At 37.2% G+C, this 12,479-nt stretch overlaps 2 protein-coding genes across 2 annotated transcripts in view; both read right to left on the bottom strand.

Annotated features, from left to right (window-relative positions):
- The window catches only part of LOC147612102 (GDSL esterase/lipase At3g48460-like), an 11,151-nt gene extending 4,321 nt beyond the window's left edge, over positions 1 to 6,830 (bottom strand). Inside the window, exon 1 of the mRNA XM_086783605.1 lies at positions 6,553 to 6,830. Coding sequence (XP_086639731.1) covers positions 6,553 to 6,790 — 238 coding nt within the window. The 5' untranslated portion in view covers positions 6,791 to 6,830. The remainder of the gene's footprint in view (positions 1 to 6,552) is intronic.
- Positions 6,831 to 6,876: 46 nt separating this feature from the next.
- On the bottom strand, positions 6,877 to 7,962 carry LOC147612101 (GDSL esterase/lipase At1g28570-like). The gene is made up of 3 exons (XM_086784165.1): positions 7,635 to 7,962; positions 7,296 to 7,499; positions 6,877 to 7,145 (listed from the first exon to the last, which is right to left on the bottom strand). The coding sequence occupies exons 1-3, from the start codon at positions 7,921 to 7,923 to the stop codon at positions 6,877 to 6,879; spliced, it is 762 nt and encodes a 253-aa protein (XP_086640291.1). The 5' UTR covers positions 7,924 to 7,962.
- Between the last annotated feature and the right edge of the window lie 4,517 nt (positions 7,963 to 12,479).

Here is a 12,479-nt window from a genome sequence, read left to right as displayed (position 1 = left end):
ACAATTACTATCCGGGATTTACTTTATCTATCGTAATAACAGAAATTAAAATCTCGATTTACGGATCCATCAGTCCAGCCTAACCCCATCCGATCCCATGGGTTAGCCAACCGCCCAACCACTGTAGTGATGGGATCCAATTTGAAATTTGGTTAGGTTTTGTCCCGGGTACCAAGGAAAAGAGTTCCAAGGCCCCCTAGCCGGAAGTTCATGCAAACATAAAACTAGCCACACCACTTACACACCCAATATGAAATTGCCTTTTTCTTAGCTTCAGCTAACTTTAAAACAATCCTTTAATGAAACCATAGTACCACTGATCACAATCTTCCAATTTATCTGGTTGATTCATAATTTCCCATCATTCCTTCATCAGAGTATCTATGGCATCATTGGCAACTAGAACGCTCACCACCTGTCCACACAGGGGCCGTTTCAATAGTTCCTAGCCCATAATACTCAACAATATAATCACTTATCAAGATGGACTCTCGTTGAAGATCAGCAAGATCAACCAACAGATCCATATAAAAGAGCCATGGACTCATCCGTTGAGGACCAGCAAGGTCAGTCAACCAGATCCATGCCCGGTTCCAGAAAACAACTCTTACTCCTTGTTCCAATATCTTCCTCGACGCACGCGTGGGTATCCTGGGCGACCCAGAGCCCGAGCACCGTATGGTCAGCACCCTCTAGGATCCTTCGCAGGTGACCTAGCGCTTCACTCATAGGCCGCTTCCTTGGTCCCTCATCCACCGTACCGGAAGCTCACCATTTTAATCGAACCGAGGCTGGTCAAGACCTCGGCCGACCTTGCTACGCGAGACGTCCTCCATTGACTCTCCGTCAGCAGTTGCAACTTTATCAGTTAGGTCTCCACGACCTTAATCACAGACGGTCAAAATGCTTTCCCAGCATTCTTGACATAAAACAGCCATTTACAAACAGCATTTACAAACAGTTTACAAATACAATTTCTATATTAACTCTCATTTTTCCACATTATCCCTCATGCAATCCACATTACTTATTCCACATTTCATTTATATGTGTACTCATCCAATCATATCATTTTCCATCTCTTCACTTCAGATTCCTTCACATCACATATCATATATTCACATCCATATCCACATCCATACATCCACATCCACATCCACATTCACATCCATACATCCACATCTACATGCTTAGCTCCATTTTCACATCCTCATTTATACATCCACATCCCATATCCACATTCATACATACACATCCATATCCACATCCATATCCGCATTCATACATACACATCCATATCCACATCCACATGCATACATTCATTATCACGTCCTCATTCATACATCCACATCCACATACATACATACATACATCCACATCCACATCCACATTCTCATTCACATCTATACATCCATATCTACATGCACATTCACATCCATACATCCACATCTATATCCTCATTCACATCCATACATCCACATTCATGCATCCACATCTACATGCCTACATCCATACATACACATCCACATTTACATCCATGCATCCACATCCACATCCTCATTCATATCCATACATCCACATTCATACATCCACATCCACATCCACATTCACATCCATACATCCACATCTACATGCTTATCTCCATTTTCACATCCTCATTTATACATCCACATCCCATATCCACATTCATACATACACATCCATATCCACATCCACATGCATACATACATCCACATCCACATTCCCATTCACATATATACATCCATATCTACATGCACATTCACATCCATACATCCACATCTATATCCTCATTCACATCCATACATCCACATTCATGCATCCACATCTACATGCTTATCTCCATTTTCACATCCTCATTTATACATCCACATCCCATATCCACATTCATACATACACATCCATATCCACATCCACATGCATACATACATCCACATCCACATTCCCATTCACATATATACATCTTTATCTACAAGTACATTCACATCCATACATCCACATCTATATCCTCATTCACATCCATACATCCACATTCATGCATCCACATCTACATGCATACATCCATACATCCACATCCACATTTACATCCATGCATCCACATCTACATCCTCATTCACATCCATACATCCACATTCATACATCCATACATCCACATTCATACATCCACATCCACATCCACATTCACATCCATACATCCACATTCATACATCCACATCCACATCCATACATCCACATTCATACATCCACATCCACATCCACATTCACATCCATACATCCACATTCATACATCCACATCCACATCCACATGCATCTTATCCTATCTTATCACTTCCCATATCTTTTATGCATACCTCTATGCATGAAATTCAATTATGCTAAAAGTAACACTTTTATAATAAAATATTCAACTTTTATGCATACCTCTATGCATGAAATCCAATATGATAAAAGTAACACTTTTGATATAAAAAAATTATCCTTTATGCATACTTCTATGCATGAAAATGATAAAAGTAACACTTTTGATATAAAAAATTTTCCTTTATGCATCCTTCTATGCATGAAAATTAAAAATGATAAAAATAACACTTTTAATATAAAAAAATTATCCTTTATGCATTCTTCTATGCATGAAAATTAAAAATGATAAAAATAACACTTTTAATATAAAAAAATTATCCTTTATGCATACTTCTATGCATGAAAATTAAAAATGATAAAAGTATCACTTTTGATATAAATTTTTTTCTTTATGCATACTTCTATGCATGAAAAATTAAAAAATGATAAAAGTAACACTTTTGATATAAAATTTTTTCCTTTATGCATACTTCTATGCATGAAAATTAAAAATGATAAAAGTAACACTTTTGATATAAAAAAATTATCCTTTATGCATGATATTAAAATTCAATTTCTCCATGATTATAATGAAATTCTTTCAATTAATCTAGGATGATAATTCCTAGAATATGGTAGGAAGTCCTCTTTTTATGCTTTGAATGAAATTATTTTATGCATAATTTTTATAAAAATTTTGCCATAGCTCCGCTGCTATGACTGATAAATCTCAATTTTTTCTAAGGGATAAAGCTTATTATTAAGGAAATAATTAAAATGATCTCTAATTGGATCATTAATCTATAGTGGATTGAATCATCAATATGTATAAACTAAAAGCATAGAAAAAAGCCATTAAATTGGCCTCAAGCATAGCTTAATCTTGGGTTAAGGAAAAGCTTTATGAAAAGCTTGATTTGGATTGAGAACGGGTCATGAGTATGACCATTTCTTGAGTGAGAGAGAGAATTTACATAAAAATCATTAGAATTTAAACATAAATGAAAATTAACTTCAATAGCATTTATTAACTTATGTAACTCTTCACTACTATTCAAACTTCAATAGTATTTTAAAAAAAACCATACCAATTAAACTTCTCAAGCTTGAGAGGGGTTGAGAAGAGAGAAACATTGAGAAATTATAGAAAGATCAATATTCACTAATTACCTTACAACTTGCTTGATTCTTTGTTCACGGTAGAGGCCCCCAACCAATCAATTGGTTAAGTATGTTGATGGAGCCACTAATGGGGATTGAAGAAAGAGGGAAGCTCCAAAAACTAGTGAATTATTAAATGAATTCACAGTTCTTGGCTTAGGTGGAGTAGAGTAACGATGCATAAACACTAACTATTTTTCAACAAGGGGGAGGCTTCTATTTATAGGAAAAATTGAGCTCCTAACCAAACAAACTGATTCTAGAATTTTCTAAATCAGTTTGGTCAATATTTGACCATTTTTAGGTCAGTTAAGCTAACTTTTTGGAACTAGACTTAAATGAGGAGAGAGGAGAGATGAAATATCTCAATTTTTATGAGTTTAAAACTCATTCAAGCATGTGAAATATGCACCTCCTTTAAAGAACTCCCCTTCCTTACATATGTGTCATAATGAAATCATTTTAATATTGCTCATAGTTTTTTTTTTACTAATAAACCTTGTACATTTTCAACTCTTCATCTTATGTGAAATATGCACCTCCTTTAAAGAATTCCCCTTCCTTACATATGTGTCATAATGGAATCATTTTAATATTGCTCATAGTTTTTTACTAATAAACCTTGTACATTTTCAACTCTTCATCTTATGTGAAATATGCACCTCCTTTAAAGAATTCCCCTTCCTTACATATGTGTCATAATGGCATCATTTTAATATTGCTCATAGTTTTTTACTAATAAACCTTGTACATTTTCAACTCTTCATCTTATGTGAGCATTTACTCATTTTTGGATACCCAAAATATCTCATATTTTTAATATTGCTCATAGTTTTTTACTAATAAACCTTGTACATTTTCAACTCTTCACCTTATGTGAGCATTTACTCATTTTTGGGTATCTTCTTTTTTACAAATTTGGATTTATCTCTTCCCTACACATGGATTGATGCTATTGGCCCATAGGAACCTTAATTGGACCATAGTCTAAAGATTTCTGAAAATCTAGACCCTTAGACTAAGGTTCTTTATATCTATTTCCAATTAATTCCAATTGCACATTGGAAAATTCTTTTTGAATTTCTATTTCAGGGGAACTCATCTGAATTATAAGAGATATTTTTCTATCCAAAAATATTCAAAATCTGAATATTCTCTCTCTAGAATATTTTTCTCTCTCTAGGCTAAAACAGATAGAAACAAGGTCTTTATATTTCTGAAGAGGGTTGATTACAGGGGAAGATACTAGACATCAAAAAGGGGGTTGGGGGAGGAATCTTACATTCTATCCCACTTAAAAAAACGCGAGATGTCCTCATCTCGCAACTTGTGATAATTTCGCAAGATTCACGAATATGAGACTTAGAGAAAAATTTTAATCAAGATTAACCACCAAGATAAGTCTTAAAGAGAGCAAGATTCAAAATACGAACAAGATTTAAACTTTATTCATTCTCGGAACTTATACAGTAAAGATAGAGGAACTCTTTACACTTCCATAAGCCCGTCCATCATATGGTCACAAAAGCAGTCCTCACAAGCTGCACAAGTATAAGGTAACTCATCTATGGGAATGATTCTGTGGGTTATTGCTGCGCCTATCTCAGTGGTATGAGGTGTTCTAACAAAAGGACCTCTAAGAGGCAAGCCAAAAACGGGGTAAAGGCATATCTTCTCATGAGGAAGAAAACACGCCAGTAAGAAGACCCGCTCAGAAAACCCAGGATGCCTTGATCTCATGACGCAGTAGTATCGCGGACCCAAACCCAAAGCTTCAATAACCATGGTCAAGCGGACATTGTTACGAAAGTGCTGCTGACCCCAGGGTGTTACCCTAGTTATGTCTTGATAGGTCCGCCATTTTGTCTGCGCTACAGAAGTTCCCAAGTGAGGGAAAAGTGAGCGCTCATACTGTTCTATAAAATCCTTCTTCACAGACTCACTTGCGTCTTGAAGGTGAGGAATCATTATGGATAAAACTAATTCTTGTTGCCAAGCCATGAAGGAGATTAGGAAGAAAGGAGATCGATGGGAGTAAGATTACTGTGAGCGACAAGTAAAAGTTACGACTTATATAAAGGAAGGAGCTAGCGTAACTTAGAAGCCAACGGTAGCTTGCCACTGAAGTTTTACCGTCTTTCCATGATTTGGGTTTGGCACAATTTTCTATAGAGGGCATTAAGAACTTTGAGATGAGGAGATAAAAGAAGCTCGTAAGCTAAGTCACTTACTTTCTTTGAAGTCAGATAAGGCTCACAATATCTGGGGGATAACTTCTTAAACTCCCCAATAGATAAAGAACTTCTTTTGTGCCGTACTCGAATGAAGACCAAAACCTTGATATCCAAAACATCGATTCTCACTTCTGAACTCGTTGTTCTGAATCCTTAAAACAGGTGGGACTCTCGAGAAGTATTCAGGAAAAAGGTTCTTCCTTTTTTAAATAGAATCTTTCTTTTATTTTAAAGAGAGAATAATTATAAGATCAGAAAGGGAGATTCTTACTCCTGTATACCTCTAAGGCTGGGGAGGAATCTTACAATGAATATTGTTATACACATGGTGATTGACGCTGTTGAAGCCATGTCCATAGCTACGCTTATAGATATGTGGGGACACAATGAGGGAGAGATGTGGGGACACATGCCCCCACAAATCTCACCCATTATGTAGCCTTTTTTTTTTGCAGATAGTACACAGCTATATACACTACTATGAACACTGTTGTATACGTGACTATGGATGTTGTTGTACACGCGGTGACACTATTGTAGCCGTGTGAATGTTTTTTTCTATTTATAGATCCTTTGAAATTTCTGCGTATCTTCACGCGGTTGTGTTCTTCGTTTGTTGCAGTGGTAAAAAATCTCTTGCATACATCCCGACTACATACTAGAGGCACCTAGATCTAGAGGAGCTGAGTGAGGCCATTTATGTAGTTTTGGTTTGTGTAATTATAGTCCTAATTTACAATATTATGGCAAGCGATCCATCCACAAAGGAAGTTTTTAAAGGCGGGTAGAGAGAGAAGACCATAATGACCGGGATTGGTCATGATCTCGTCGAAGGCCGAGTAGAGGTCCAAGAAGACGAAGCTGGCATTGGGCAAGAGGTGCTGAAGAGACTCGCTTAACCGGCCCAGAGAGTTAGTGTAATTGCGGGTAATGTCGTTCACCCATGCCATACACCCTCGCTCGTCCAATGATTGTCCGCGGCCGGCAAAATACTTGATGTTGGGGCTGCATCCCATCATGCCTACACCGCTTATCATAAAATTGCGCGCCCCCGTGTCGTACAAGAACTTCACGATAATTAATTAGAGATTAATGAGCGGATGCAAAATTGAAATAAAATTAATTAGAGATCAGTCAGCTGCAGCTGCATCGCGCACCAGCGGGCGAGTGCAGGTGGGCTTGATGCATGCATTAATGAGCTGAGATTAAGAAATTGATTTCGCACAAATCCGGCAACCTTGTCCACGACGAGGGGTAGCAAGTTCATGATTTCTGCATGTGTAAATCCGGCCACGACCAAACCAGAAATGTCATTTCCACCGATTTCTATGAAGCAAGTAGCTTCCGCTACAGTTGATGGATCCGGGAAAGTGGTCACGCCTCCTTTCAAACCTAAAAGTAAAATAAATATTAACCAATATGTGGCTTTTGCTGGTTATACATTATCAACAGTAGGTTATAATATGATTTCTCTACAAGCATTATCAACCCATGTTCTTGCTTAGAAAATTATCCTCAGACTGGACTGTGAGAAGTGTGTACCTGCTTCCACAAATTGCAAGAAGGTCCGATGCCATTGTAATTGAACGTCTAGTGTGCAGGTGGTATAAGGGATAGTCCCAAGCTCTACAGAGTAGGAGTAATTGAGAGCTGTTGCGCTGCCCACTGCGTAGTTTACACCGTGAGAGAAGTCCGTCCCGACAAAGTCCAAGAAAGGTGGCAAGAAAGGGAGGCCCAGCGACTGCACTGCAACACCATAGCCCTCCCCCCCCCACACACACACAAATAAACAAAATATGTACTTGTTAGAGAATTAACACCGCCTTGATATACTTGTGCAGGTGTCGTGATGCAGTAATACCAAATGCAACGTCTACTTGCCTATACAATCAATGATTAAACGACCATCCGAGAAGCGTTGCGCCCCAGCTTTGAAGTAGGTTCTTCCATAGGGAAGGAAAGACGGTGATAGGAAGGCCGGGTTCCATGTTCTCACGAGGTTGCCTGTGTCCGAGAGAGAGTCCCCAAACGCAAACACAACCGAGGGGCACCCATCACTACTTCGTGCCGGAGTTGAGGCGGCATGGCAAATGAGCACCAACATGAATAATATTCTTTGGAAAGCCGGCCAAAAGCTGGCCACAATTACATGTTGACTTGAATAACCCATGCCAAAATCCCTGCCCTCACTCTCTATATTACACCACTTACTTATAGCTGAGTGCATGTGAAGCGATCCAAAAGGCGTGATGCGGATGAAACCAAAGCGGCTGCCGGGGCTCCATCATTCACAGCCTCTAAGTGATTAGGGTAGGTGAGGAGTCTTTCGAAAGCAACTATACAGGAGGGCCGCAGGTCCTTATTAGTGGGAGCCTGCTTATCGGATCATGTACGAAAGGAAAGGCAAGGTAAAACACACGGTGTAACCAGGTGATCTGTAGAACTCTGTCGCATTGCCATTTGTAGTCTTCATGGATGCCTTCAGAAACTGTAGATCATCATATATTTAAGCAAAGCACAACACAAGAAAATGGCACATGTTGATGGGAGCTCACAAGGGTTGATTAGTCCCCCTCCGCCCCTTTTGTATTATGAAGATTTTATACACAAACCTTACTCACTAGGCAATATCTGGTTGATTACCCCTTGTATTGTGAAATTTTATACACAAACCTTACTCACTAGGCAATATCTGGTTGATTAGTCCCCCCCGTCTTATGAAGATTTTATACACAAACCTTACTTCTGGATTGGGTGGTGGGTGGTGGAGTATTGAACTCACTCCCTTACTTAGGGGAAGGGGTGAACATTGAACTCACCCCTGCTGGATATGAACACTCTATCAGCTATTCGACTGGAGCTCGATAATTGCCTAGCTATCGTTTTACAAAAGAAAATCACTTAATCTACTGTGATGGAATCTGTATTCCACATCACATGACCAGAATTTAGGAAAACTAGCTAAGATTTTAAGTATTTGAAGGAATGATTTTTTAATATAAAACTGGCATATAGTAAAACCCAATATAGCTAAGAGTTGTCTTTACAGGTAATTTTTGAAATTGGAAGGGTAAGGCTTATGATGCCTCTTCAAAAGAGAGGGCCCATAATCAATGTTAGAGAATAACACTGTACCCACCCACTAATAAAAAAAGACAAGTTGGAGTACAATGGTTTTCCTATTTAAAATCTTATTATTGACTGGTCTTTAGAACTAAAAACTTATAAATTTTATCGATTTACAAAAAAGGAGTTGCAAATTACTCGCTTTAAATTGTGATGACCGCATCTGCAAGCATGTTTCACCTGCAAAGTTCAAAAGCAGTCGCCAGGGCCGAGGGCAGAGGCGCACCTTACTCGCTTTGAATTGTGATCAATGTGATGACCGAGTCTGCAAGCATGTTTCACGTTCCAGCGAGATATATCTCCACAAGTGTTCGGAAAAAAAGTTGGGAAAACCTCCGTGTAAAAATTGTCAAATTATTTATAAAGGAAAATTTCCAAATCTGAAGGTTTTTGTTTTATAACTTCTCAGAATTTGGAGGTATTTGTACTTTAAAGTTTTAAATTTGAACGTGTTTTCCAGGTGCAAGCTACACTAAACTCGGCTTTTTTTCGAACACTTATCTGGAGCCTCCAACCATTTATGAACACCATCTGTTTAGTTGACTCTTGTCTAGAGTCTGTGTAAGGGAATTTCAAAGCCCAAAATGGGCTTCAAATGACACACCTGCAAATTCACCTAAGGTGGCAACAATGAAACCTATTAACTTACCATAGTATCAACATGAAGCCTAGTTCTTAGGTCCAAAGTTATATGGGTACCAGGGATTTCACTGATGTAATTATAAACGCGTCAATAAGTTATTAACTTTTGACAACAGCACATAAAATTAACGTTGTATTAATATTATCAGTATTTGACTTGGAATACAGGTAAAGCCCGTCAAGGTTATTATATTGCCCATCGAGCTTTTTTTATTTCCCAATGGGCCCGTCGGGCCTTTTATATTTCCTAGCGGGCTCGCCAGAAATAGAAAAAGCCCGGTGGGCTATTATTTAAATCTATAAAGGAACTTCATGGTGTCACATCTCTTGTTTTCATAGTCGCGACACACTAGAGGGTGCTTCTCCTCCCAAATAGACAGCCCATGTTTAGGTAACTTGGGTAGGTGCTATCCCTGAGCAAATCCTTGTGCTGCTTGTAGATTGGGCTATTAGTCCTATTATTGGACTGTTTGGGCCCTTAATACAGACAACACAGTCTGCATTTCGCATATAGAGTACACTGTACGGATTGGACATCTTGTCCTTGATATTGGGCGATGGTTGTCCTTGATTTACATTAGTATGCTATTTGTGCATGCTTTAGTTCAGACTTAGGGATTACTTTGCACTTTAGCTTAGACTAGTAGTCCTTTATTGGATGGTGCTAGTCCTTACTATAGAGAGATATTATTGTGTATGCTATTTGTGCATGCTTTAGTTCAAACTTAGGGATTACTCTAAACTTTAGCTTAGACTACTAGTCCTTTATTGGACGATGCTAGTCCTTACTATAGAGCTATATATTATTGCATATGTGAGTGATTGGACCATTTGTCCTTCTTGTGCTCCATCACTCACAATAGAAAAAGCCAACATGATTGATTGGACCATTTGTTCTACTATTTAACGAGGCACAGCCGCCGTTGATTCCCTCCCATAGAACAAGGGTCTTCTTGGGACTTAATCTAACTAACGCAACTAATCTTATCTTAATGGTATCACAGGAATCCTCCGATCCAGCCTCCGATCCATGGGTTAGCCAACCACCCGACCACTGTATTGATGGGATTCCTTTATAAAGATTTGGTTGTGTTTTACCTCGGCACCGAGGAAAAGAGTTTCTAGGTCCCCTAGCCGACGTTTCATGCAAAAATTAAGGTAGGCATTCCACATACACACCTGATATGAAATTGCCATTTATAATAGATTCGGTTGTCTTTAAAACAATCCTTCAATAGAAATCATAATATTACTGATTATCATCCTCTAAAATTTTGAATCCTTTGTGTTACAAAATATGTCATGTGGACTCTCCGTTGAAGACCAGCTGGCCAACCAACGAGATCCAATATCAAAATCTGATTCACAAAAATATTTCTCTTTAGTCCATCCGAATCTTCCTCAACGCACGCATGGGTGTCCTAGCAACTATGAGCCCGTGCATCACCTAGTCAGAACCCTCTAAGATCCTCCTTAGGTTTCCTAGCACTTCACTCAGGGACCGCTTCGTCAGTCCTCGCCCATCGTATCGGAAGCGCACCATTTTAACCGTACCGAGACTGGTCAAGACCTCGATAGGCTTTGCCACGAGCGATGTCCCTTGACGACTCCTCCCGAGCTGTTGCAACAACGAACCTCCTCTTAGTAAAACACATGCCAAATGCTTTCTCTAGCATTCTGGCGTAAAACAATCCTTTAAATGAAAAACAGAGGCAAGTAAAATTCCTAGTTTGAGATTGGTTCCACAAAACCCCTTTTTCCTTAATTTTCCAATTTCATAATGAGAATCCTTGATCTCTCATGAAGGTAATCTACCCATCATTTGACTAATTGTCCAGCTAGATTCTTGGTGATTTTGGTCAAAGAAAAACTAGTTTAATTCAACGGTGGTCTATTCTTTGTATTTAGGAGCTTGAATTGGTGCTTGATTCATACCGAAAGATAGAGAAGTAGGTTTACTGTCCGTCCCTTTCGTAGTCTAACCAAAATCATTCACTTTAGTTCTAATAAGGATTTTCTTCAGATAAACATCTATTTTTGGATAAGTACCAATTTAATGATTTAACCAAATAGAATATCTAGAGATATTCTTTCTACCATTTAATTTCTCAACCTTAATTCCCTAGGTGGAATTATGGTGAAAATTCCTCTAAATTTGTTATTAAAAAATAATTCAATCTTTCTCTACTTTAATATCATAAAAATTCTTTTTTTAATTAAATACAATTATCCATAAGCTTAAAATTTCTCTTTTTCTAATTTATTGAGTGCAATCCAAATGTTATAGGAATTCCTCTTTTATCATAAAATAAATCTATCTAAAATTTCTCTTTAAATTAAATAAAAATATTCAATATTCCAAATATACCAAGAATTCCTCTTTTTCCATTTAAATGATTGAATTCCAAATATGATGGAAATTTCTCTTTCATCATGTAAATTTATTCATGCATAAAATAATTTTAACTAAAATTTCTCTTAAAAATTAAATAAAATATCCATTAATCTTAATATGATAAGAATTTCACTTTTTTCATTTAAATGATTGAATTCCAAATATGATAGAAAAACCTCTTTTATCATTTAAAATTTTTTTATGCATAAAAATAAATTTAACTAAAATTTCTCTTAAAATTGAATAAAAATATCCATTAATCCAAATATGACAAGAATTTCACTTTTTCCATTTAAATGATTTAATTCCAAATATGATGGTAATTTCTCTTTCATCATTTAAATTTATTCATGCATAAAATAATTTTAACTAAAATTTCTCTTAAAAATTAAATAAAATATCCATTAATCCTAATATGACAAGATTTTCACTTTTTCCATTTAAATGATTGAATTCCAAATATGATGGGAATTTATCTTTTATCATTTAATTTTTTCTTATGCATAAAAATAAATTTAACTAAAATTTCTCTTAAAATTGAATAAAAAATATCCATGAATCCA

Source organism: Cibotium barometz, chromosome 46, assembly GCF_041138505.1.
Source record: "Cibotium barometz isolate CiBa-2024 chromosome 46, ASM4113850v1, whole genome shotgun sequence".
In the NCBI taxonomy this organism is placed as follows: domain Eukaryota; kingdom Viridiplantae; phylum Streptophyta; class Polypodiopsida; order Cyatheales; family Cibotiaceae; genus Cibotium; species Cibotium barometz.
The sequence above is the reverse complement of the archived record's forward strand: the minus strand, read 5'-3'. Positions and strand labels throughout refer to the sequence as shown.